General features: G+C 50.2%; 1 protein-coding gene and 1 pseudogene across 1 annotated transcript in view; both read right to left on the bottom strand.

Annotated features, from left to right (window-relative positions):
* ACSS1 (acyl-CoA synthetase short chain family member 1) overlaps positions 1 to 27,640 on the bottom strand; it is a 57,276-nt gene that overhangs the window by 14,929 nt on the left and 14,707 nt on the right. Inside the window, exons 3-5 of the mRNA XM_008141307.3 lie at positions 5,406 to 5,605; positions 2,417 to 2,592; positions 1,887 to 2,039 (exon numbers count right to left, since the gene is read on the bottom strand). Coding sequence (XP_008139529.1) covers positions 1,887 to 2,039; positions 2,417 to 2,592; positions 5,406 to 5,605 — 529 coding nt within the window. The remainder of the gene's footprint in view (positions 1 to 1,886; positions 2,040 to 2,416; positions 2,593 to 5,405; positions 5,606 to 27,640) is intronic.
* On the bottom strand, positions 6,592 to 27,254 carry LOC103285791 (FMR1-interacting protein NUFIP2-like; annotated as a pseudogene).

Genomic DNA, 27,640 nt, shown 5'->3' with positions numbered 1-27,640 from the left:
CCAAAAAATCTCATTGTATTGAAAAAAAAAAATTCAAAAGATGGTGCTTGTCCCTATATCCCCACGCTTCTTTTGTTCATGTAGATAGTTTCCTGGAAATGCAAAACACCTTAAAAATGCAAAAAAAAAAAAAAAAGATGAATCTCTCACCTGAGCTTCCCTAATATTAATCTACATTATAAAAGGCCAGTGGCCATAACACCGTAACGCCAGACAACCAAACAACCGGTCACCAGGAGGTGCATTGCTGGGTCTCACGGTGGTGGGTCTGGGGTCCTGCAGCAGCGCAGCAGGTCTGGGTCTCGCGCGATTTCACAAGCTGGGCCTCTAGTTTTTTTTATAAATTGATGGAAACAATTTGATTCATTCTGTGACTTTCTTGGTATTTTGTCTCTGTGTTTATATTTTCCAAAGTATTTTTACTTACATGATATAACTCCCCTACCAAGAACTGAGAAAGGGTGGGGTTTTTCAGATGAGAACATTAAGGTCTAGAAAGGTTCTGTGACATTCTCAAGGTCACCCAGCAGCCAGAGGCCGATATTTCAATAAGTACTAGTATTTGTATTAAGTATAACACACTGAATGCTCAGCCTGGTTCTGTACCACATCTCTTTCTGCCTCACTTTCATATCCTTACGGTTGGTGTGAGTGGCCACCAGTGGGACCTAGACATTGCCATGTGAAGGCTGTGTGCATGCTGCCCAGCACCTGCTCCTCATCTACTCTCATTCCAGGAAGTTCGCCTCCTCCATAACCCAGCCTGGCCAATCAGCATATTTCACCCCTACCCCCACCCCCAACCTGACCACAGTGACTGGGATTGTGGAGGCTCCCTCTGGCCCCTGGGGAAGCCAAGTTGATAGCCTGTTTGGAAACCTCATGGACCTAGAAGAGGGCTGAGGCAGGGAAGATACCACGACCCAGGACAGTGTCCAAGCCCTGACTGGATGGGCCTGGGCTCTCTAGTCACTTGGCCAGACGCTTCCCTTTGCTGCTGGCACCTGCTGGAGCTGAGTTTGGGTTCTGCAACCGAGAGAGTCCGGTCCACAGATGGTATATCGAAACCCAATCCCACCTGGAAATGTCAGCCACTTCCCAAGGCAACCAGGGATGCCATGTGAAACTGCAATCCTCCGCCAACATTTAAATGAGTACTGATTTCTAAACTGATTTATTGGAATAACAAAGCATGTCCTCAAGTTAGCTTTATAACCCCTAAAGATGGCTCACTGTAATATTATAATTTCCACATACTAAATTTAAGTTTCTTTATCAAAGTAAATTTTTTACTTTTAAAATATGGTCCCAATGGGCAGTGTCTAGACGGGTCACAATAGTTTTAGGGGCCCATGAAAATGTTTTACTTTCTCTTAAAATCAGGAGAAAAATATGATCTTTTAAGTTTAAAAGAAGTTTTAAAATATAATAGTATATATTATATATTTGGACGTTTATTTAATAGAGGAAGGGGCCCAGGAAGGCCAAAGTGTCTTGGGCCTGAGCATCAGAATGTGGCCCCACCAGCGAGTACGTCAGAGCTGGCCAGGGCCCAATTCCTGCAGGCGTTTGAGCCAATGGGCGACACAGGCACAGGTGCAAAGGGCTAAACACCAGCAGTGAGTCCAGGTTTGAGGCCTGGACTCTTTCAGCAAAAACAGAGCATGGCTCCCCCTTCCAACCCACTCCACTGGGCCAGTGCCACGAATTGTAGTAGCCCTGCTCATGAGCACACTCACTGCGGGAACACAGGAGCCCCTCACGCCCATGGGCACTGCTTTATAGCAGGAGGAGTTCTAGCCCTACACCCAGTCCCACCTGGCCCCTGCCCTATCCCACCAGGGAGGCAAGGACCACCCATGCTCTGCCCACCACCAAGGCCGTACCTTGTGCGTCAGGGCGGCAAACAGCAGGTAGCCCGCCTGAGTGTGCACGAGCCCCTTGGGCTTCCCGGTGCTCCCGGAGGTGTACAGCAGGAAGAGCATGTCCTCGCTGCCCATGCTCTCTGGGGCACACACAGGGTCCTCCTTGGCCATGGCCTGTAAGGGGGAGACAAAAACAGCCCCACCCAGGGCAGTTAGCTTCTCCCTCCATTCAGCACCCCTGAGAACACCTCTCCCCGCTGCTGTGAGACTCCGCGGACAGGATCCGAGCTCATCTTCTCTAACCTAGTTCCATTCCAGATACAGAGAAGACGCAAAATAAAAGGATGAATCCAATCATTTCTGTTTAATCAACTGTTTCACTGTTTGTGATGTTTGAGTTCCATCTTCCCAACCAGATGTAAGCCCATCCAATACCACCTGGAACATCTCAGGGGGACCCAGATTCAAAACTACAATCTGACAAGACTCAGACCCAGATAACCCAACAATAACCTCTCCTCATCAAACTGTACAAAGCGAGGTGGACCCACCTCCTCAAGGGGCACATCCAGCTTCCCCATGGGGACCTTGTTGTCCGTCCTATGAGCCACCAGGACATGCTGGACCGTTGGGCAGTGCTTCACGGCTTCATCCACTATCTTCTTCAGCTCCACCACGCGTCCTCCCCTCAGTCCTTGGTTGAAGGTGATAACCACCTTGCACTTTGCTGACAGAGACAACAGACATTTCTCATCAGTTTCCTCTCCACTTTGACCCTCACAGCCCAGACCGGCAGACACACATTCCAGGCACAGGAGGGTGATAAAGTCCAATATCGAGTAAGTGAGTCAGCAACACAGTAAAGGGTGTGCCTGCTTTGCAATCTTTGTGCAGAATATAGAAGCTCCAGGCCTTTTCCCAGCTCTGAGGAGGAGCAGGAAGTCAGTGGAGACAAGTAACTTGGAGGCTGAACTCTCCCAGCCTTCCACCTGCCCGGCAGCTTTCCTAGGCGAGAGGCCATCACATCATCCCCAGCCACAGCCACCGTGAGGCAGAGACCAAGAAAGCTGGGCAGCCAGAGAGCGAGCCCCAATATGCCCTGTGCACTTTCTAGGGCTAAAGTGCCAGAGAACAGAGACCACACCCCAGGTGAATGCCAGGAGCTGCTGGCCCCTACCCTCACCTTCAGGGAAGGCCCTCCAAGCTTACAAGTGCTCTTCAATGACCCAGCCAGGCTCAGCCAGGTCGGTGGCAATGCCGGGACTGACCAGAGCTTCCATGGTTAACCTGGGATGGGGCAGGGGGTGGGGAGGGGGGCGAAGAGGAGAGCAGGGAATCATGTACAAACCAACCAGGCCTCAGGACCACAAATGAACCTTGCACTGCGCCCTTAACTTGGATGACCTGGAGGAATCAGGTTACAGTGGGGTTTTACTTCCCTAAGGAAGAACCTGGAACAACCATCCAGTGTAGGACTGGCTAGTGGGGCCCCAGGCACATCACTTCAACTTTGTAGTCACTCTGCACCAAGGGCTTCTTTGGGAGCCACAAGCAGAACCCTGACTCCAGCAGCCCTCAACAAGTGACTCTCAAAAACCGGAATATAAATACCCCACTCCCTCATCCCTGGGTAGAGGGATTATCCTGACACAGGTGGTTGCATCAAATTACAAGGTTTCCCTGTGGGACTGAGCTCTGGGTATGCAACGTGAAAGTTGCTCTTATTTGATTCCTCTTCCAAGCCTCACTCCCACTGCCCTACAGCACCTTACAGGACCACTTCCCAAATGAACTTGAACTCTCATCTCAGGGTCTGCTTCCAGGGGAGCCCTAACTAAGGCACCAATCTCCCTCAGCTTTTCAGTCTGAAAAGCAATTTCAAGCAATATACCCACATTCTTTCTTCCTCCCAAGAGCCCTAGAAATGACATAGCCTTGAGGGCTACCTGAGAATTCTCTACACAGGCCTTTGCAGCTGGATGACTCAGCAGGGTCTATAGAGGGATCAGAGATCCTGACTCATCGCTCTTCTTTGAACCTTCACAATCAGTCACCTTGTGTAAACAAATTCTGTTGGACAGAACCTGTCAGAGACTCCAAGCCTACGTCCCCCAAATCTGGGACTGGTCCAGGTGAGCTCCCTTCAGGAAAAGAAGGGTGATGACCCAGAAGGTTCAAATGGATCCTTCTCAAATAAGCGCTCTTTCCCCCCACCTCCCCCACCTCAAGAGAAAACATGGACCTGCCCCATCCAACATGTTGCAATCCTGTGATGTGGGTTTTAGCTCCTCCCCAGCCTCCCATGGCCCATGCCTCACTCCTGGAGCTCATTTGTCCAAAGCCTCTACTTGTGTGCAGGGCAGGAGCCTGTGTGCACAGATTTGGTCCCTAGGAGGTGCGTGGGGAGCACATATCACCTTGTGGTTCCCCATAGCTGGGCAACAGGTACTGGGGAGTGCACAGCACAGGGGCTCAGGCAGGATCAGCCTGACGCTTTGAGAGGATTCAATTTACCTTCTTGGGTTTTGAGCAGGTATCAGCATCTGTATTAATTTTCTATGGTTCCCACAGCCAATTACTATAAATTTAGTGGCACAAACACTAATTTTTTAGCTCACAGTTCTACAGTCCAGGTGAGCTCCACAGGGTTCTGTCCTAAGAGTCTCAAGGCCAAAATCAAGGTGTCAGGGTGTTATTGTCATAATTAGCTAGCTAAAATTAAAATAGAAAGAAAGCAATGTGGAGGCCAGACATTGTAAGCATGGTCATCTGGGCAGCTTCACTAGGGAGCTGCAACTTTACACTCCCCGCTCCACCTGCTCACCAGTCCATTCCCTGCAGATCACTGGGGGAAAGGGTCCAACAAAGGGGAAGATGGGCGCATGTGCAGTGAAGTCTGGGTGACGTAGGGAAGGCAGAAACAAAAATGTTGATCCTAAAATGGTTATGAAAATGTAAGAACTCCAATGGCCCCCAGAACATGGCACCGTCCTTGGGGAGCCAGCTCAAGGACTCTCTCTAGAATCTCACTGAAGCAGGGTTCAGACTGCATGGACATGGGCACCATGCAAACACTAGACTCTGACACCAAAAAAGGAAGGAGATGCTATTGTTCTGCACACTGTCCAGGAAATTCTGACTCACCTGCGGACAAAAGCCTTAAAGATACATCACAAGCTCTCATACCTGACTCTAGGCCTCCAGAGAGGGTCCCTCATCATACTTCACATTGGAAGGCTTCCAGCTATTGACCTGTGAGACCTCACCTGTACATCCCCAGCCTCATCTCTTCTCCACTGTACTCCTCTCACCATTCAGCTGGTACCTATGCTGTTCCCTCCACCTGGAATCTTCCCTCCCTTCCTCGCCTGGTTAAATCTATCACACTTGGATCTCAGCTCATAAAACAAATGCTCATTGAGTGGTAGTGTCTGTCAATTGTCTTTGTGACTTTTATTAATGTCTGTCTCTAAGTCCAAGGAACAAGGACCCGGGGGCTCTGGTCTCCTCCCTCACTACCTCCCCAGCCCACATGCTTACCATCATTGATCCTCCCAGCCAAGGACTCTGCACTGAAGCCAGCAAAGACAACATTGTGGACAGCTCCAATCCTGGCACAGGCAAGCATTGCAGCCACAACCTGTGGGGACACAGGCATGTAGATGGCCACACGGTCCCCTCGACGAACTCCATGCCTCTTCAATGTGTTAGCCAGGCGACATGTGGTCTCCAACAGTTCCCTGTGGCACAGAGAAGAGAAGGCCATCAGAGATGGAGGAGACCCAAAACTCAGAAAATTTGGAGTGGAATCATTCTGCAAGTACTGTATACACGCACAGCCAGTGCCTAGAGGATAGCAGACAATCAAATACTTATTGCATGGTGAGGTCGTTTTTAGAAAAGAATGTTTTTAACTTTGTAAACTAGTATTGACAAAGATTCATTATCACACTGCTGAGGTAAAACGACTGACCTTGTGTCCATGTAGGGCATGGATTCTCAAAGACTGTAAGCATCCAAAGCCTAGATCATCCTATCCCTGAGACTTCTTAAAACATTCACCTCCAAAATAAAGATTTCATAAGTAAGACAGTGGTAAAATGCAAGACCCTGTCTTTTTTAAAAAATATATTTCTTTATTGATTTCAGAGAGGGGGAGAGAGATAGAAACATCAATGATGAGAGAGAATCATTGATCGGCTGCCTCCTGCACACCCCCCACTGGGGATCGAGCCCACAACCCAGGCATGTGCCCTTGGCTGGAATTGAACCTGGGACCCTTCAGTCCGCAGGCCGACGCTCTATCCACTGAGCCAAACCAGCCAGGGCAGACCCCGTCTTTTTAATCAACACAGTCCCTGGCATCAAGGAAGGCTCTTGCCAGGCAAGGTCCCAACCCAAACTCATGCAGCAGACCCCAACTCTGTAAACCCACAGTGAGTCAGAAGGAAAGGTAGGACAGTAACCCTCCACGCAGCCCCGAAGCAGTGTTGGTGGGTAGTGAGAGCACCCCATTTCTCCTCATGCTAAGTGCTAAACGGGATGGGGACTGTGCTAGGGGCCCACTAGCCCACACCTCTCTCCTCTTACACATGACCCCACTCTCCACTCCCAGGCTTACTGTGAAGCTCAGCCTGCCAATCAGAACCCTGTATCTCCCTGAACAAACTGATTGGTTTAGGGGTTAGCACATGACCTAAACCAGCCCAATCAGAGTCTATGGCAGTCACAGACTTCCCACTTTTCTGGAGTAGAGCAGGAAATGGGAGAAAAGCAGCAGTGGGTATATACATACACATACACAAGCACATGCATACATACAGGGTGAGGCAAAAGTAGGTTTATAGTTGTCGGAATGGAAAATATTTCAATAAATGATAATACAAGAATAAACTCTGTTTCCCATACTCATCTATATGACTGGGTTCCAAAGATTAGGCTCCACTCTCACTAGTGGTCCCAGATTTTAGAATGCTACCCAGACTTGAGGACTAGTCTACTTTTCCAGCTCAGAAGGCTTGGGAAACACAGGATGCTCAGTTCCTGAGGGGGTTATTTCAGCACCCCATGAAACCAAAGTGGAGGACATTCCCATTGAAATCTCAGCTCTATCACTTATGATCTGATGACTTCCTAGTAACAGTCTCAGGGCCAGCACTGGGCTCATGTATAAGTAATAAACCCCACTGATTCTGGAAGAGATCCCTCAGGTCATGCTGGTCTGTCTGAGAGGATAGATCCACGTGTGCTATGCTCAACAGCACAGTTTGCATATTTGAAGGGTAGATGAGAAGGCTAGACTTAATTTGTTCAACAGCTGCTGAAATTAGACTCCTGTCTTGAAGAACTGAATCAGTCCCAGAAGGGATGGGTGTTAGCATATTAGCAACAGTAGTTAGCAGTGGCTGAAGCCCTGGAGAATACACACTTCATCAGTCCCTGCTAAAACAGAGCTGTTAGAAAAACTGGCCGATGTAACAGATTTCAGCACTGACACAGGGACCTGGGATAACCAACTTGAAGACAGGGTCTGAGTTTTCCTAGTAGAGGATGAAGAGGATGAAGATGAAGGTGGTGACACAGAAGAGTTCTGTACAGTTTTGTTGAGGTTTTCCTTAATTTTACTTGCATAACTTATTTTAGGCACTATTTTAGCACTGCTGTTGTCCACCGGAAAAACTGGGGGAGGTTTAAATAGGGCCCAAGAGTCCTCTTTGGAGGCAACTGCAGAAGCATGCTTTCCTCTGAGCCAATCATCAAACTCTTTCTGCTCACACCAGGTTTAGGATCAGTTTTTCTGCAACATATCACCCACAGCAGGTTTTCCTCCACTTGTTCCTCCAGGCCCAGTTTCATATTTCAAGATGGGCTTCAAACCATCTACTCGATTTCCCTCTTGCTCACTGTAGTCAGGATTGAGAGTTTCAAGTCCCTGTTTTAAGGTTGAGACACTGGTCTTTTGTTGCATTATTTTGTCTTATACTTATACTAATATATATGCAAAGTGTCCCCTCGGGGGACCGACCGCTTGCTCGCTTTAATGAGCGCTGACCACCAGGGTACGGCGCGGAATGAAGGCTTCTATCAACCCTGATCGCCGGCCAGACCTAGGCTACCCGTGCAGAATTTCGTGCACTGGTCCTCTAGTAAATTAAGTTTTTCACAATCCTTGGCACTATTGCGCCTAGCTTTCCTTTTGTTAGGAATGGTATACCCACTCTCAGATCCACTACCACCATTACCTGCTCCTTGGCCCATATAACCATTAGTAATATAGCTGAAATTATTTGTTACAACACCATTTGGAATTACTACAAGATCACTCTTTTCTACAGAGTGGTTCTCTTCAGATTTCTTTTCATAAGTCTTTCCATTCTTTTTTGTCTATACTGTTTTTCTGAATAAAATTCCTGGTTTTCATTCCTGCTTTCCAAAAGGTGCTGGTTTTTACCGTCTGCTTCCGATTAGTGTCTACAACTTGCTGGTCACCACTGAGGACCCTGGCAATAGGGTTGGTAGCTTCATCAGAACCCAGCTTCTTTAAAGGTGTTTCTCTTTCTCCAGCATTACCATTTGGTTCACCACAGCCTGTATTCCTCTTTGGTGTTTCCTGGTGCTACTACAGGGCGTGTTTCTGCTCCTGTTCCAGCTGCTTCGGCTGGGCGTTGGGGCAGCAAGGCTCCATGCTGCAGGTACTAGTGAGGCTGCAGGTGAAGGTGGTGGTGATGGCGGTTGTGGCTGTGGCTGTAGAAATAATAATGGTGGTGGTGGTACAGCCACTTCTGCTGCTGTTGGGCAGATGGTAGTGGCTGTGATGGTGCTGAGGTTGTGGCTGGGACTCCTGACTGAGGCTGTGGGCTGCTGTACCATCAGGATCTGAGCTTGCCTTTCTTGTTTTCTCTGATTCTCCAACATATCCCCTAGTAAGAGCTGACTGAACAAGTCAGGAAAGGGTGGAAATTCCAGGAGGAACTAAGCCTACAGGAAAGAACCACATAAAAGGCCCAAGACCACAGTTAAGAAACTGGTCTGCATGGGAAAGATCCAAGATGGCACTGGCAACCCCTTCCCGAGTGACCTTTTGACAAGCTCCCCTTCATTGGAGTGCTAAAAATCATGCCCAGCGTGGAGACTTAACAGGAATGAGACGTGACGTAGGGCCAGGCATGTTCCCAGCCTGTTTAGAAGCTGTGCCTACTCCCCTGCAATTCCTAGCTCTCTCCACCCTTTTCTCAGAAATCCTCACCCCTGAACCCACCTACCTGCCACCAACCCTGTAAGACTCTCCTAATTTCTTCAAGTCGGAGAGAAGGTGTCGTTAGAGCATAAGCTTGCCCTTCTCTGTGCCTCGATCGAAGAACAAAGCTTCTGCTCTGCTTTACTGAATACAGTCTGATTCTTCATTTGTGAACAACATTGGGCAGAAGGGCCCTGCTGTGGGGTCTCTCACTGACAAGGGTTTGGTGACACTCTCTCTGGCTGGGGCAGGACCACACCCTTGCCCTCTGCGGTGCTCTGAGAGGCCCCGAGCGGCCAGCAGTGGGCCAGAGGTCAGACTCTCCTCCAAGTTCTTTCTGCAAGGCCCCTACAAACATTTTCATAGCTCCCCTCCGTTCACAGGGCCATCGAGGAAAGGGCTACGGAGAAGGATAAAACTCAACAAGAGGCTGCGCAGGAAAGTACAGCAGAAGGAAAATGAAAGGTCCCCACCACGGGCAGGGACCTCCAGGGGCTTTTGCTTCTTCCCACAGCCATCGTACAGGAGACCAGATGAGAACCAGATCCCAAGCGCCCTCCCCGCCGCCACGACCAGCTACTCCTGCCCAGGCGGCTCCAGCATGCCTCTTCTGTGAGATTTCATCTTTTCTCCTTAAAGCTTGAGGAAGGAGGACAAAGGTACCTTTCATTAGCACCCCACCCACCACTTGCCAAATGTTATGATGTAAGAAAGAGAACCCCAACATCTCCCAACACGGAAGTCCCCAGAATCCAGGGGCCAGAGACACGCCAACTACATCCAGGGGAGGAGGCTGGGATGGCCTGCGACAGTGCTGAAGCGGCAACTATGGCCAATGATGCAGAGAGTAACCTCAGGTTCAGGGCAGGGGCCATGGCCATAGCTCTGGGCAGTGCTCGAGGGAGATGGAGCCGGAGTGTGAGTGACAGATCAATGGTGCTGAGATCCAGTCATCCTGCAGGCCAAAGGCAGCAGTTTGCAGTCAAGAAACAAATGTGAACTGTTCCAACAGAGAAGCCTGCGTTAGTTTCTATAGCAACTGCACAAGCACGGGAGCTTACCTTTCTCAACTGAGACGCAGCAGGCGCCACCCACCTTGTGTAACTGTCACAAGCATTAATGAGAAGGATCACCCACCTGGGACCCTGCCAAACCTTCAGTAGGTATTATCTTTCCCATCAGATATCTTTGTTTGAAATCATTTTCTAAAATGACTAAAATCAGCTAACTCACTTTAGTGAACTGCCAAGATGTTAATAATTCCTTTCCAGGAATCATGGGCTGAGTGGGGCATCAGACAAGGAAATGAGAAGGAATGTTTCCTCCAAGAGCACAGTCTGACTGGGGAAATGAAGGTACATGCACGAGAGTGTGACGCGCATTACCATCTCAGTGTGGTGACACACCGCTGAGGCAGCAAGGAGAGCCTTCTGGAAAGCCTGGCTGTAGGGAGGAGGAGCAAGGCAGCCAAGGGGAAATGAAGGAGTGAATGTTCCCTAGAGGGGCACATGCCGCCTGGCTGTCACAGCTGGGCAGTTGACCCATAGCCCTGGAGGAGGGTCTGGAGACCACCCTGAGGGTTAAGGGGACTCAACATGTGCCCAGGGGCTGGAGCTGGAGCTGGGCCTGGGGGAGAGGCACAATCCTGCTGCATCCAGAGGAGAAATTTCTGATCAAGAATTTGATCCAGGTATACCTCTAAGCTCACTCCCCTTCCTATCCACTCTGCCAAAGCCATAAACCTCAAGGTCAAAGGAATCCTTGAAGGTCAGAAGGTGCAGCCTCCCCGGGGTTTAGAAATCTCATTGTAACATTCTTTTTTTGTTTTGTTTTGTTAATCCTCACTGAGAATATTTTTTCCATTGATCTTCAGAGAGAGTGGAAGGGGGAAGGGAGAGAGAGAGAAAGAAACATCAATATGAGAAAGACACATCCATTGGTTGCTTCCCACATGTACCCTGACCAGGGCTGGGGATAGAACCTGCAACACAAGAACATGCCCTTGACCAGGGAATTGAACCCACGACCCTTCGGTGCAAAGGTGGACGCTCCAACTACTGAACCACACTAGCCAGGGCTCACTGTCACATTCTTGATCACAGCAGGCCAGCCTCTGCTTCAACTCCACACTGCTGGGAGTCAGAACCTCAGAGGGCTGCCTCTTTGTCACTTCAGTAGAGAAACAGTCTTCCTAAAATTGGACCAAGATTTGTAGCTGTTCAAATCCCACCCCTTGGTCCTGGCTCAACCCTTTAATACTGCCTGAATAATTCTAATTTGTCATTCAATGATAGCCTTTTAAATTCCTGAATACTCACCATTATCCCATGAAGCCTTCCATCTCCCAGGCTCTCTCATCCAGTCCTCATGACCCCACTTTCACTCTCTAGATACCTCCAAGTTATCATATGTATCCCACATTCCATGGTATATGCCCATGGTACTCAGAATATAGGTACCCAGATCCCTGACCTCAACTCTAACTTAACCACGTAAATTAAGAGCATATTAATATTTTAACACCTGACACAGGTAGCTCAAATTCAATGGGTTCACTAATCCACCCCATCCCCCAATACATGGAACAGCTACTCTTTAACCAGTGCTTTCCTACATTGGTCAGAGAATTCTTTTAAAGCAGACCTTCCAGATTGTCCATTTGTCCCTATATAATTCTATTTCAATTTCTACTCATCTTTCCAGCTAACCCATTATTTTTTGAGCTTGGATTTTCCATTTTTAACTTTTGCTTTTCAATAGCAATCGCCTCCAGACTTAACCCATTGGAAAATATGGTGAGCGAACCTAAGTCTTCAAAACGTTAAAAAATAAATGTTATTAAAATGATCTTGTTATTCCAAGTACTCAAAGATTGTTCAAAGGCATGTTTTTGGATACTCCTGCCTTCTCGAAGACTACCACAAACTGAAATGCTACTGCTTCTGTGTCAGAAGGGTAACACAGCCCAGTGACCAGAGCTTCGGGCTGCTGCTGCAGGAGGCACTGGCTGCCTCCTCGCCTGTGGTCTCTTTCCAAGGACGGTTATGCACAACTTTCTGAGAAATGATCGCACTAAAATGATTTAAAATTATATTTTCAAGTGCAAAGAGAAATATGACACTTATTATCCAGGTACTGAGCAAGATATCTAAACTTGTCTGCCATGTAGACTCCTCGGGGCCAAGGATTCAACCTGGGCATATGCAAATAGTGTCACCAAATACACAAATGTGGCCTTGTGTGCATGGTGCTTAACACCAGTAAAATGCCAACTGGCCTTAGAGGGGAGGAATAAGACCTTGTTTAGCTAACTCTTAAGCATCAACTGGGAATAACATCCTATCCTAAAGACATAATTTGACTATAAGTATTTGTAATCAGTATGATACCTGCCCCAGCTCAGGTGGTATAAAGGCACCCCGGGTCCAGCTCAGTCCAAAGCAAGACACACTGAAGTGGAGTTCAGAAGAAAGAGAAAGAAATACACCAGCATCTATTTATCTGTTTTTAAATAAAGCTTTTTTTTTTTTTCATGGTTACTATTTGAAAGTATCTTTCCTTCCTAGCTCTTTCCTGATGACAGCCTAGGGAATTAAGATAAGCCATGTGTGTGATCTTATATTTAAGGGAAATGCATGATTTGCTCACTTTCTAAAATTACTCTGGCTCTTAGTGGTCATTAAATAAACACCAGTTATCTGATTTACCTCTGATGTACCCACTGAGTACAATTTACTCAGGCAGAGACTGGGGATTTATTGCCTCCTTCCCTGTGTCTAGAACTGAGCCTAGCTCATTCAAGATACTCTATAGGTATTTGCTGAAGTAATGGGAACAGCAGGTAAGCCTGAAACGACAAGAGCCTGGCAGGCCCGGGGTCACTTGAGCTTGTGCTCTAACCATGACCACTGTCCACCTGCAGATGCCTTCCACCTTCCGAACCGAGAACGGGCAGGCGAGGTTTGCCATCACCTCAGTGTCACACGGGCAGGTAAATGTCCTGCCCCTTTCAGAGAGCACAGAGAAAGGACCACCACCACTAGTAAACCAACTCACAGCTACTTTTCTCTTCATTTTCTTCTGCCAATAAGAGAATTAAACCCAGGTCATTGTGTTGATATGTGAATAGAAGGCCTGTGACAGACACAAAACACCTCATGGACAGTTATTTCTCTTCTCTACGCCCGAGTGCTTACAGGGGAAGGGTTAACTCCGTAGTCTAGATGCAAACAATTGAAAGAACGGCTCATCTTCCCCCGGGACACTTCTCTAGAATTTGCTATTCTCTTCAGCAAACCATTTCTGAAAGACAACGGTGGTGAGAGAAGAAAGGACTGGCTTGGGGAAGCAGAACACAGAGGAAGGACCTAATTCACACAGGGAGAACATGGAAGGCCAGGCAGGGCATGGAGGTGGCTCATGAATCACCTCTCAGAACTCCCTGCCTGCTGCAGACTCCTCTGATCCAACATTACTGTGGCCACTAAATCTGATGTAATGGTGATGGAATCTGCTCACTCTGCTGTTTACTCCACTGAGAGAATAGAAGAGGCTCAGGAAATTCAGCTGGATGGGCTCATAAACCAAGTACCAAATTCCTCACACATCATATTTTCACTTCATGACAATGGCCTTTAGTAAACAAAAGTTGCAGTGAAATATAAAGCAGTCGCCACACTTACACACGAAAAGCTCCCAAAGCTGCTATTTTCCAAGGAAGGCCCCAGACATACTTAGGCTTCACAGGACCCAAGATCTAAACTGCCACTGGCGATGCCGGGTCAGCCAGTGAATTGGGGCTCACTAGGGCAACCTGTTTTCTAAATTTCTTAGAAGAAAATAAATGTATTTTCCTTGAGGCTTTGCTATGCTCTGTAGAAAGTACTGGACTCAGAGTTTATCTCTCAGACCAAACAACATCTGACCAGAGATGGGGTCCCCACTCCAGCTCCCCATATTCCTAGGGCCTTAGCTGCCTTATCTACCGAATGGCCTCAGGATAAGGCCCACTTCCAGAGGGATTGTGAGGACTGCTATGGTCTGAATTGCTGTGTCCCCCCAAATTTACATGTGGAAACCTTAACCCCCAAAGATGATGGTACCAGGAGGAGGGGCCTTTGGGAGGCGATTAGGCATGAAGGTGGAGCCCTCAGGAGTGGGATTAGTGCCCCCATAAAAGAGGTCCCCCAGAGCTCCCCTGCCCCTTCCACCGTGCAAGGACGCAGTGAGAAGGTGCTGGCTGTGATTCAGGAGGAGAACCTCAGAATGTCACCATGCTGGCGCCTGAACGTGGACTTCCAGACTCCACTACTGTGAGGAATGAGTTTCTCCTACTTACAGGACCCCAGTCTGTGGTGCTTTGTTATAGCAGCTGGAACCGACTGAAGACAGGGATCAAATATGAGGTCCCCGGCACAATTATTGCAGAGAGCGGCAGAAAAAGAAGCGTAGTGAAAACGGGTGCCTCCTTCATAGAAGGTGGGCACCTCCAGTGCCTGTCCTCAGGAGGAGGATGAAAATGCCCATTTGGTTTTGAGTACATTGCAAGTACTGTATCTGTGCTATTCATTGACTCAGAGTGAATGAGCCTCGCGAGCATGTGAATGCCATGCGTGAAGCCCTCACCTACATGGCCCACCTGCTGTGTCCCTGTGGCAGGGGCTACTGGGAAGTCCTCACCTTGGGGAGGGGGTGGATCTGAAAAGGGTACATCATCCACAGCCTGCAGGTTCCTGGCACTCACTCAGCCTGTGGCCTGTGATTCTGAGAGGCTGGAGGGAAGACAGACAGACCCTCCCCTCCCTGCTCTGTGCACCCCACCCACCCATCACCCACCGCATCACCCCACAGTCTCCATCAGCAACCCCACCTCCTCCAGCCACAGCTGCCACCCACTAAAGCACAAGAAACCTCCTCTCCAGGCCTCCTCAGCATCGAGGGGGCTGGCTCCGTCCCTGGCCCCCAAGTGTTACTATCCAGAGCAGCCTCCTCCTATCTGCCTACCCCCCATCATAATTCCTGCTCATGGAATGACAACAGTGACTGCTATTAAGTGCATGTCCTGTGCCCAGTGCTGCTCTGAATCCTTTGCACATCCATTTAACCCTCACAACAGCCTGTCATCACCCCACCCTCAGTTTCCAGATGAGGCACACAGGCTTTCTCACAGCTCTTCAGCTGAAAGGGTTAGGCCTGGCTCCAAGGATCTTGTCTCAACCAGTTCCTCTATAACCCTCAGCATCAGAACTGCTCACTTTCTATGGCAAAGGTGCTGGACTTCAGGATTTTTGCCATCTGCCACCCCTGTTATATATGTAACATTGTATGTGTGTGGGGGGGACATTTTTAAAATATATTTTTTATTGTTGATAGTATTACAGATATCTCCAATCGCCCCCCCCCCTTTAATATCCTCCTCCCAGTCCCTACCTCCCACCCCCAGGTCTTCCCTACCCTATTGTCCATGTCCATGGGCTATGCATATAAGTATATAAGTTCTTTGTTTTATCTCTTGGGGGGTATTTTTATGTAAATTTATGTTTTAATATGTTTTTATTGATTTCAGAGAGGAAGGGAGAGGGAGAGAAAGATAGAAATATCAATGTTGAGAGAGAATCACTGATCGGCTGCCTCCGGCACGCCCCCTACCCAGGATCAAGCCCGCAACCCGCCACATTCCCTGACCGGGAATCGAACCGTGACCTCCTGGTTCATAGGTCAATGCTCAACCACTAGCCATGCTGGCCGGGCTGTGTAAATTTATTTTCAGAATAAACTAAAGGCTCTGAACCTGAGGCTGACCCATTCAAAACGGAAATTAGGAAGTGTTAAAAGTCTGCTAACTGCAGTTACATCCAGCCTTCCTTGTAATTAGGAGGAAGGAGAACTGGGGTGGGGGTAGCCTTTTCCTTCATAACTCAGTGTTCGGTTCCACACTCAGGACCACCTGTCCTAGGGTTGTCTCCCTGGGCGTGTCCAGGTCATATGCCACACCACACGTCTTTCTCTCCTACTCTGACACAGCCTAGCATGTCACTGGCCTCTGGACAAGCCTTGTGGAATGGAAGTAACCATAAGACTTCAGAAAAGCTCTGTCCTCCTCCCTAATTAATGCCTAATTTCCGGCTGGGCCCATGTCCCCTCTGACCCCAGCAACTGGCCTTCAACCAGAGTCTTGTCCCCTGAAAAGACGTTCTTTCCTTTCTAGAGCAAAGCCCGCTCGTATCACTTGAAGGAGGAGCCAGGTTCCCATGCTCCAGGGGTGCCTGCAGGCTGGCAGCCTGGACAAGAGACACTGGTGGACCTTGGCCTGGAACCCGGCCCGGAAAACAGCTGGTGTCCTGGCCGGACATTCACCCCCTGCCCGGCAGGCTTGTTTACCTTCCAGGAAAGCCACAGACGTGATGGTCTTTCCCGGGCAGAAAATGAGAGAGGATGTTGGTTTTAACTTTATAAATACATGCACTTTTCCCTGTGGTTAAAGGAAAACATGCCACAGAATGTTGTCCGGGTCCCTCTCCTGGTTTACATGCCCACGTGCGATCTGGTGGGTCTCTACTGCTCCACGCAAGTCCACTGGGCCACACCAGCAACGACAAAACAGAGCAAGTGGGCTTGATACCGTTGTAATCAACTAGTTATTAGTAACAGGAAAGGAGCAAAGGGAAGGCCAGACATGGGCAAGTTCCCTGCAAAACACTGGGGGAAGGAGACTGGACAAAAGGAAGACAGACGAATGCCCAGTAAAGTTGGGGGGACTAAAGAAGGTGTTTGCTGTCAATCACACCGGGGGTGTGTGTGTGAAGATTCAGGATCTATAACCCCATCAACAAAGGAGTTTGCTCTCTTGTGCTCTTGGCTCTCTTGGAAGCCATGTGACTCTGGGCTTGTGGGCTCCTTTGCTCCTGTTCACCTACATTGGCCCACACACAATGGACTAACGGACAGCAGCTAGCCTGATGCTGAACTGGACCTGGCTCCCACATGCAAAGGACACTCTGGACAATGGCTTGGCTTCTAGCTTTGTTGAAACCCCAGCTACACTTCTTCTATGATGACCTAAGGGATATGGGTCTTTGGAAATGCAGGGATTTAATTCCACACAAATAAAAATCACTCGTTCTCCCATGCGAGTCCCAGAAAATTCTTTTCTCAGAATATCGTAAGAAGTGCTAGCTCCCCTTCTCCCCCCACCCCCGCTCCCCGCCAACACACAGTGGGGAAGAGGATCCCCCACTTCGTCTAATACCAGGTTCACACGGAAAGTTTCAGACGAGACACAGATGGGGGTGGCTCTATTTCTCAGGCTTTAAGGGGAATGCACAGAGCCTTCGAAGTGAACCCCCGAAGGAGAGTAAGTAGGGCCAGTTTGCTCTGGCAGGCACAGCCACGTGGGTGGGGGTCCAGAGGGCACACTCAGTGTGACCGCCTCTGGCCCAGGTTGTTTTCCTGGCCTTTGGGTCGCAGCCTGGAGAAACACAGCACTGCTAACAGGAATGACTCATGTAGTCCACTGTTGTGCCAGCAAATGTTTAACAACCAACATTCTCAGGGAAGAAAGCCCTGATTTATAGCATTTGCCAATTATCGCCGTGTAAATAGTCCCACCACGTTCGATTTCCAGCTACCAGCATTGACTTCCTGAATGACTGAGCCAGGACTTGGGAAGAGGCGCCTCTGTAACACCAGATCCAATCCTGTGGGCCTTCAGCGCCCCCAACACAGCCTGTGACTCCCCACTGAGGCTGGCCCTAAAGGCCATTGCAACCAATGTCTTCCTTCACAAAAACATGGTTAATTATTTAATTCACTTTATTTAATAATTACTCATTTAATAATAAATACATAATTGCTCATAAAAACGACAGTTGTTTGGGCTTCCAGTCAAAATGGCGAAGTAGGTAAATGCTATACTTGCCTCCTCCCACGACCACATCAAAATTACAACTAAACTACAGAACAACTGTCACTGAGAACTGCCGGAAGTCTAGCTGAACAGAAGCCCTATAACTAAAAACACACAGAAGCAGCCACATAGAGACTGGTAGGAGGGGCAGAGATGTGGAATGGGCAGTTAAAAATAAATCAGGGATATCTCAGCTGTGGAGGTCCCCCCTGAGGATAGAAGAGTCCCAGCCCCACCCCAGGCTCCCCAGCCTAGGGTTTCGGTGCTGAAAAGAGAAGACTCCACAGCTTCTGGCTGTAAAACCAGCAGAGACTGTGGTTGAGTGAGACAGGGGGCTTTCTTTTTTTTTAATCCTCAACCCAGGATATTTTTTTCCATTGATTTTTTTTTTTTTTTTTTTTTTGAGAGAGAGAGAGAGAGTGGAGTGGAGGGAGAAGGGGAAAAGAGAGGGAAACATCGATGTGAAAGAGACACATCGATTGTTTGCATCCCTGCACACGCCCCAACTAGGGCCAGGGATTGAGCCTGCAACTGAGGTAGGTGCCCTTGACCAGGAATCGAACCCACAACCCTTCAGTCCACCGGCTGACGCTCTAACTACTGAGCCAAACCAGCTAGGGCGATACAGAAAACATTTTGATAGCTTCTGGAAAGGAAAGGGTAGAGAGAAGGGTAAAAAGGTGAACGGATTGAGAAGTACAAATTGGTAGTTACAAAATAGACATCGGGATGTAAAGTACAGCATAGAGAATATAGTCAATATGTAATGACTATGTATGATGTCAGATGGATACCAGATTTATCTGAGTGATCACTCATAAATTATATACATGTCTAATCACTATGTTGTATAACTGAAATTAATATAATATTGTATGTCAACTGTAACTCAAAGATAAAAAAATTAGTTAAAAAAAAGACTCATCATTGATGTTTCTCTCTCTCTTCTCTCTCTCTCTCTCTCTCTCTCTCTCTCTCCCCCTCCAGCTTCCTCTCTGAAATCAATAAAAATATATTTAAAAAAGAAAACTGTTCACTTGGAAGCAATGAGAGGAACATAATGCATACCTCTTTTATTCCAGTCCCAGTCACCACCTTTTTTTTTAATTTACTTTTGATTATAGTTGACATACAATATCATATTAGTTTTAGATGTACAAAACTATGATTAGACATTTATATAACAAGTCACCTTCTTTTCCAGGCCACAGACCCCTGTCCCTGGGCTTAAGGCACTGAAATTGGGCTTCCAAGGCTCCACTCCCATCTTCCAGGTCAGAGAGTATACTCTCAGGTACACTCCCTGCCAGGCTGTCACCTGGGCCACTGTAGCTGGCTGTGCAGCTCGGTCAGATCGGTTCCAGGGCACTAGCTCCCCATACGCCAGAGCGCTCCCAGGCCTTGCACCACCCTTTTGCAGTTCCACAAAAGTGCCCTCATTTGCACCAGCTGCTAACATGACCAAGACTTCCTCGTGTGAAACATTAGGCTGGAAAACAATCCATAATTTAGGTGTAAGGGTTAGAAAAATGTGAGGATAAAAAACAATCCTTTTGGAAAACAGCCAATGCACCTACAACAAGTATAAATCGTGGCTGGCCCACCCTGGTGGAAGCACTTAGTTACAGGTGAAGACTGGAGCCTAGTAGTTAGAACAGAACTTGAACAGCTGTGGTGCACAAAGGAGGGGTTCATCACTTGCACTGGGAGGAGGGATGACCAGGCCCCACCCAAGCAGCCTGGGACCGGAGCAGGTACAGGCCCAGTCCCCGCACTGCAACCATCAACCACCCAGGCATCAGCTGGAATTGGGTCCACAAACCCACCCTGCCTGCAACTGCCATGGCCTTCTCTCCACATCCAGGCCAGCCTCCCAGGGGTGCATCCGCCACCTCAGATGCCTCACATCCAGCTGTGCAGGTGCCTCGGGTTGCCCCAGGTAGCTGCATGCAGGAGCAGTTGCATGGTGGGCTGCTGTCTTGCTGCCACCCAGTGTGATCAGGAGAGGCTGGGCTTTGCCTCCTGGAGAGGTTCCACTGGCTGCAAAAGGCAACTGAGCCAGCAATACTCGTGGTTTCCTGACCCTTAGACCAAAGCCATAACAATGTGTTTGAAAGCTCAGCAGTGTCTGTGGGTCTCGTGAGTCCATTCTGATTGCCCCAGAGGCAAGGGCTGGAGTCTGCCAGAGGTTGCTCCTTGGTGGGTTTGTAAGCACCTGGTATAAATGCTGTTTCTGCTTAAAAGAGTGGCAGTGACTTCCCTTTTCTGCAACTAAATCCTGACAAATACTTTCTCGCCATGTGACCAGAGATGCATTTGCACCATGCAAATCCCCAGGCCCCACCAGGAGATCCTGGCTCAGGGCCCAAGCAGGGTCTGGGTGTTGCAGACTCAGGCACACCTGGGCTGGATCACACTGCTTCAGATCCTGCCGAACGGACACGTCACTCAGGCTCTGGCATGTTTGGAGACCACAGGGAACTCCTGAAAACGTTTGCATCAGCAAGACCCTTACACCCTTTTCTAAATTCCATGTCCACACTGCATAAACGGGCAAGGCTTCCCCCCAAGCCGCCTTCCAAGAAGAACCAGCAGGGGGAAAGGGGCTGTGGCAGCCCAGACAGGGAGCATGCGGATCCTCTCATCGGCCAGCGGTCCAGAAACCTCGCTCCAAATTTCTAAGGGGAAGTTTAACTGGGTTTGTTGACAGGAAATTGTCAAGCCTCTCACCCACCCCTGCTGTCACCACAGCAGATGGGATCCAAGACAGCCACAGGGAGGGCCAGGAGAAGGATGGCGAGGAGCGAGAGAGGGACAGCACCTGTCTGAGGAGCATGCAGCACCCACCCACTGTCCCTTCCTCTGGTGCCCACAGCGATGCCCCCTTGCCTCCAAAGCACCCCGAAGTGCAAGGCCACTCGAGCATGTGTGCTTTCTCCCTGTCCCACTATAACACCAGGACTCCACAGCCCAGCCTCCTCCTTACACTATGCCTTGTCCCTCCTCCCAGCGACCTGGAGCCCCTCGTACTGGTGAGTCCCCTCCTCCTGAGCTGGTATTAACACTTCATGTGTGTCTGCTTCTCCGGGGGGGGGGGGGCGGGGGGGAGGGAGAAGGGGGGGGCAACATCTGGAACACATCGCCCTGATCAGTGAAAGGGCATTTTATCTGCACACAGCAGGTTCAGGCTCTGCACACAGGCCTCGGAGCCTGTCACCAAGTTAGTGCTCCTTGGGAGACTCAGGTTCCTCAGCACAGCCAACGAGCCAGGCAAGGCTGAGTTCAAACCCTACCTCTGACCCTTCCAGCTGGGTGAGCTTGAGATTTCCTGAAGCTCATTGGGTGTCAGGTCCTGGGCTTTAAAACCAAGGTCCACCATGAATATGAACTAGGATCATCAGTGTGAGCACCTATCCAGTTGACCAGGGGCTGCCCCCAGGCCAATGGGTCAGCCATGACTACAGGAGGACCAAGGGCTGGGCTGCCCTATTCCCAGCCTGGCTGCGAGGTTTTTACTGCAGCCTTCCCCAGATTCGTTCCCGGTGGCCCTGGTCCCGGGCAGGTCCTGATGGGGACCAGGCACAGGGCATGGTGGTGTGACCCACAGTGAGGCCCACAGCACAGCTAACTCCACTGTCTTGAGCCTCCAGAGCGGAGGGGACACATAAACAGGAACAACAGAGCACCGTCCCGGAAGCCTTAGCTCCCAGTGCCAGCTGCAGCACAGCATGTGCCCTTCCCCACGCACCCCGGAGCACAGGCAATCCTACCCTCAACCCCCTAAAGGCTGGCACCAGCCCCCACCCGCACCCCCAGGGTCTGCGTTCTCCCCTCACCAGGCTGTGCACCTTCACCTCCCACAGCCCAACCAACCCCCAACACCACCGGATGGAAGAAGGGGGTTCACAGAAGCAAGCATCCAGTTCCAAGGGATGTGTGCTCCCCGCAAGTGAGCCTCTCCCCCTGTGCTCAGAAGGTCCCTCGAGGAGGTTTCCCAGGACGTGCAAACAGACTCCCTCGGTGTGGGTCATTCTAAAATAAGAAACTCCAGGGGCCTTAGCTTGCCCAAAAGAGGGACAAAGAAAAATAAGTGGTCATGTTCAGAAAGGTTCAAACACTTCCACTTCAACACCAGGAGCCAAAGTCTTAAGGAAAGTCTTTAAAGCCAGCAGGACCCAAGGAACACCGGTTTCTACGGGATTCTGGTGGTCAGCTTCCTCTCGGGCTAGAAGCTGGGACACCATACGGACGGAAGCCACTGGCCTCTCTGCCCTACCCAGGGGAGCCCAGTGAACACGCCAACTTTGACCTGTGCGACAAGTGACCAATCACCACACCCACCAACCTCATTATGCCAGTTTATGATCCTCCCTTCAATTGCCCCAATATTTTAATAAAGGATCTGCTTACTGAGGTAATTATTTGGGGGTGAGAAGAAGAGCAAGGTGCAAGGGTCAGGCACAGGAGAAGGTGGAGGGGAAGCCTGTTAGCTGGCATGCTTGTTCTCCTGAGTTGAAGTCCTCGCCCTGGAAATGCAGCCCTATCCTCCCAGCTCCAGCAGCCATAGGGCCACCCTGTCCCCTCCCCCAATGTCAAATCTGAAATCCTCTGCTGACCTCCCTTCAACTGGCCCCAACCTACAGCTAAAACGGACCCTCGTCCTCCCAGATACTGTTCTGGGCTTTGAGCCCCCATGTCCTGCTAACACTCAGCCACCTAGTGGAGGAGAAGTGTGTTTCCATTTTCCAGATGAGAAAACTGAGGGTCAAAAAGCTGGAGTGATTTGCTTAAGGTCACACGCACACAGGCAGGGGACGGAGCGCGCGGACACAGGCCTCCCATCTCCACCCACGCTGGCTGCCTCAGCCAACAGTGTGCTCGCCTATCACTACCCACTCTGCCTCCACCGTCACGCCTCCCCTTCCTCTGCCTCCCAAAACCCAGCCCTCCACAGGACTTCCCCAAAGCCTTCTCAATCTGGTGAGACTTCCTGCTTCCTTCCCCTGGCGCCCACAAGGACCGGCCACTTCTGTGACCTTAATCAGTGGCCAAGTTTGAAGACACCCAGGAAGGTCACAAACCAGCCTCTGGGGGAGGTGCTTCTAGGCTGCAAGCCTGTTCACTCCTTCTGCCCATGTGTGCTGGTCTAGCTGCCTCGGACAGAGGGGCGCTCCACAGGGCCAGGCCCCATCTTATATTCCTGGGCCCTCCCCGCACTAAGCCCTGGGCTGCATCAAGTCTCGATGGTGCCCAATGCTTGGCCCAGCACAGCCAGGGAGAAAGCCAGCCCCGGGCACCTGAGCTCTGAGGCAGGCAGGGTGGAGGAGGGCCCGATGCCCCCCAGCTCCTCACTGTGGAGAGGCCCTCCCCAATAAAAGGCCCCGATGGAACAACCACAGAAATCCTCCTCTCCAGGGGCTTGACTTGCAGTGAAAACTACACTCAGCTCTCTACGGGGGGGGGGGGGGGGGGGGGGGGGGGGGGAGGGGGAGGGACTGCGGGGGGAGGGGCAGACACACGAGAGGACGCCTGCCCTGCCCGGAGCAGCACAGATGCCCAGCTCTGCTACTCTGTGTTTTACAACACTGGGCATGACGCTATGCGCTGCCCCACACCCACTAGCATCGGAACGGGACTGGTCTCTAATCCCTGTGTGACAGATGAGGATGCTGTGTTAAAACCGGTTACAGCTTAATTACAAGGGTCACATCTGGACTCGGGTTCAAGTTCAGAGCCCTCTTTAAAGAACCTCAGGCTGCCCTAGCTGGTTTGGCTCAGTGGATAGAGCATTGGCCTGCAGACTGAAGGGTCCCAGGTTCGATTCCGGTCACATGCCTGGGTTGCAGGCTCAATCCCCAGTGGGGGGCATGCAGGAGGCAGCCAATCAATGGTCTCTCTCATCATTGATGTTCCCTCTCCCTTCCTCTCTGAAAACAATAAAAATATATTAAAAAATAAAAATAAAGAACCTCAGGCAAAAGATGAGCTGCTTAAAAGCTTTGGTAAATACTCTCAGCGTGGCACCCACAGACTGCTCTCTCCTGTTTCTGGGCACCCACGCACACCATGGGTCTGAATCTACGTGAGACCCCGCCACCACTGCCCTGAAGAAAACGGATCTGTGTTTCTCCACATCCCCATCCCCCAGGGCCTCTGAAATCTGCCAACCAGAACTACAGGTGAAGGGCAATCGTGTAAAATAGGCGCAGGCTGGAGAGCTCCTGTGGCCAGCCTCGGGCAGTGCAAGAGGGGTTTGCAGTCCTGCTGGTTCAAAGGCCAGAACAGCGTCCTCAGGCCATTTCTGAACAACATCTGAAACGGGCCTGGGTGGCCCTCTGGCCCTGGCTCCAGCCTCAGGTCACAGGCTGCCCTCTTCCCTGGGAGAGGGAGAGATGTGTGCGGACTATCCCAGGCTGATCCCTGCCAAGCAACGCCTTCCTGCCCCTTCACTTCAGAAATGAAGCGAGCACTACACTTCTCCCGGAGGGAGCGCGAAAAACCAACGCCAGAGAGGCTCTCCTACCAGAGGGGGATGGCAGCACAGGCCTACCGCACTGCTGAGGAGCACCCCTCCTGCAGCCTCGGCCCATCGGCAGCGTGTGCCTCGGAACCGGTGCCAGCCGGTGTCCCAGAAAGCAGGGCCTGATGGGCAGGAGGGGTGGGGGCAGGAATAGGACACGGGGCCTCCTGGCAGGTCGGTTCCCAAAGCTGACCTGCCAGGCCTCTCCCACCCGAGGGAGATAAGGTTACAAATACAACCCGTCTTCAGAATAGTAGACAGTTGAAGGCAACAGCTAAGTAATCACAGGCAATACTAACAGAGCAGGAGGCTGTGCCTGAAACCTGGAGAATGTTTCCAGGACAGATCATTCGACACGAAGAGCAGCTTATAAAAACACCTGGAGTCCTGGCCGATGTGGCTCAGTGGTTAGAGCGTCAGCCCAGGCACCAAGGGTCATGGTTCTATTCCCAGTCAAGGGCCTGTACCTGGGTTGCAGGTTCAATCCCCGGCCCCAGTCTGGGTGTGTGCAGGAGGCAATCAATAGATGTCTCTCTCTCTCTCTCTCTCTCTCTCTCCCCCTTCCACTCTCTCTCTAAAAAAAAAAAAGGAAAAATATCCTTGGGTGAGGATTAACAACAACAACAAAAACATACTTGGAGAATGGAGAATGAGCATGTTTAAAATGTATATGTGCAGGTACATGTGGTATGTGTACACACAAACACCCGTGGGCATGTACATGTATGTCTGCCTACACATATGGAAAACAGTGGCAATTCTCGTGAGTGGGAAAAAGGTGTTGCCAATAGTTATTGGGGCAGGAGCTGTTGGTTTGTTAACAAACTCTACAACGATTCTTCAGAAATGTGCCTCGTCCAAAAAATTCAGGAGTGAGAGGCTTTGGGCACCTGAGGAATGAGACATTCGCCCAAGCTTGAGGCCGACAAGTGGGCATGGTCCCCAAGAAGCTGCACTGCCACCAGCAACCCCCACGTGTTTCCTTAAGGGCCCAGGCTATGAATCCAGAACTTGATCTTTGGGCTTGTGGCCATCCTGGGGCATCTGGGTGCCACCACGGGGAGCACTTTATTTTAGTGGCAGTTTTTACACTGGCAGGACAGCCAGCACCAGGGTCTAGGTGGCTTTACTCCGAGGGGACAGAAAGAAAACCTTGTGTCAAAAATGACCAGGAAAACAATAACCCGAGCCTCTCAAAAACTAGCTGCACTTTTAGACAACCTGTACGTACACTTTTTACTCAAACAGTAAATAGTAATAGCCATCTGGTGCTTAGATAGCTAAAGTATATAAAGCTGTTCTGGGCTAATTCTCCGTATTTTTGGAGAGAGAATAGTTGGCCTGCACTTATAAGTTTGCCGCTTGCCCAAGGTTACTTTGGTGAAGTGGAACTAAAGTTATCCTCAGCTTTAACACGCTGGCTGCAGTCCTGAAAATTCCCCGAGGTTTACAATTAAACCACAGATCTCCAAAGGCCAGCCTGAGCCCAGCTCTCAGACTGTCGAACGCTGCTGAACACCCACTCGGTGTGTGCACAGGCGATGCCCAGCAAGGAGATGTGACCCCTCGCCCACCCGCCCCTGCCCCAGGATCCAGGCACGCCTGAGGCAGCGATGGAAGGAATTCAGTCTGTGGCTGAACCACTTTATCTCCAGCATCCAGATGGTAGGCTCCTCCTCCCCCACCCACAGAGCCTTGCTCTTTTTACTAACGAATCGCACATCACTCGAGATGGGCCAATAATGGTAAAGAACAGTGGAGCCAGTCTGTCTATTGGAGCAGCGCTCTCTAATCTCTAGTGTGCACACGTGTCCTGGGACCTGCCTCAGTTGTCCGATGGGGCCTGAGGTTTATCTGTTTAGGCTCTCGGCTCGGCCCGTGGGAGACAGGTCGATGCAGAGGCTGGAAAGGCCATGAGGGGCTGTGGCTGCTGAGGGTCTTGGTAAAAAACAGGAGAGGACCCGTAGGGCAGTGCCCACTGGAAGCTGCAGCAGATTAACAAACGTCAGTTTGCTGCACCCAAAGGTCAACCTGAGTAGTTTTATCATTTTTGGAAAATTTTACCATCTTTGGTGATAAATCCCCAGTTCAAGAAACAAACGGGAAACTAGAGGTACCCAGTGCCTCCCGCCACCCCCCTGCTTAGTCACCCAAGTGGCAGGAGAGGAACTGCTGTTCTCAGGACCCTGGGTCTGGACCTGCTTCTCTGAACCTTCCTCCCATCACATTCCCCCATCCCATCACCCCAGCCACCTTCTTTCTGTTCCCGGGGACCTACGCTGAATAAGGACCCCCAGGGTTCTGAATTGGCCTGGGAAATTCTTACCCCATTCTTCTCATGGCTGCTTCTTCTTTTAAAAAAATATGTTTATTGATTTCAGAGAGGAAGGGAGAGGGAGGGAGAGAGATAGAAACACCAATAATGAGAGAGAATCATCGATTGGCTGCCTCCTGCATGCCCCCGACTGGGGATCGAGCCCGCAACCCGAGCATGTGCCCTGACCAGGAATCAAACCATGACCTCCTGGTTCATGCTGTGACTACTGAGCCATGCAAGTCAGGCATGGCTGCTTCTTCTCATCAACAGACCTCAGCTTAAATGTCACCTCCTCAGACCGCCCAGCCACACCGCTCTGTGCTTGGGAACTGTGTGGTACAGTGGCACACGATGAAACGTGCTGAGTGATTGCACATAAAAAGCCGTAGGACACCCACCAGGAGCATCATCGTGCTCGTGACTCCTTGATGGGGAGTGGGGGCGGCTGTAAAGGACATACAACTTAGATTCATCGTGGGTCTGAGATAATGCTGTACAGGGAACCGGAAGGACCTCGAGACTTTAGTCAAAGGAATTTACCCCCGGGGAAAGGAGACCCAGTGCCCTGCAGTGACGGACAAAGACCCCAGGCAAGGCTGTCCCCACAGGAGGCAGCTCTGTCAGGAGGCCAGTACTCTTCCTAGACAGCGGGTTTGTTCAAACTCCTCAACACACACACAATATCCAGAAGGGTGCTTGGCATTTAGAATATGTGAAGAATTTAAGGAGTCAAAGAATACAAATGTCATGTGTATCCCCTCTTTAAAAGACTTGATTTTATTTTTGGTCCCACTCT

Source organism: Eptesicus fuscus, chromosome 12 (assembly GCF_027574615.1).
Source record: "Eptesicus fuscus isolate TK198812 chromosome 12, DD_ASM_mEF_20220401, whole genome shotgun sequence".
In the NCBI taxonomy this organism is placed as follows: Eukaryota; Metazoa; Chordata; class Mammalia; order Chiroptera; family Vespertilionidae; genus Eptesicus; species Eptesicus fuscus.
The sequence above is the reverse complement of the archived record's forward strand: the minus strand, read 5'-3'. Positions and strand labels throughout refer to the sequence as shown.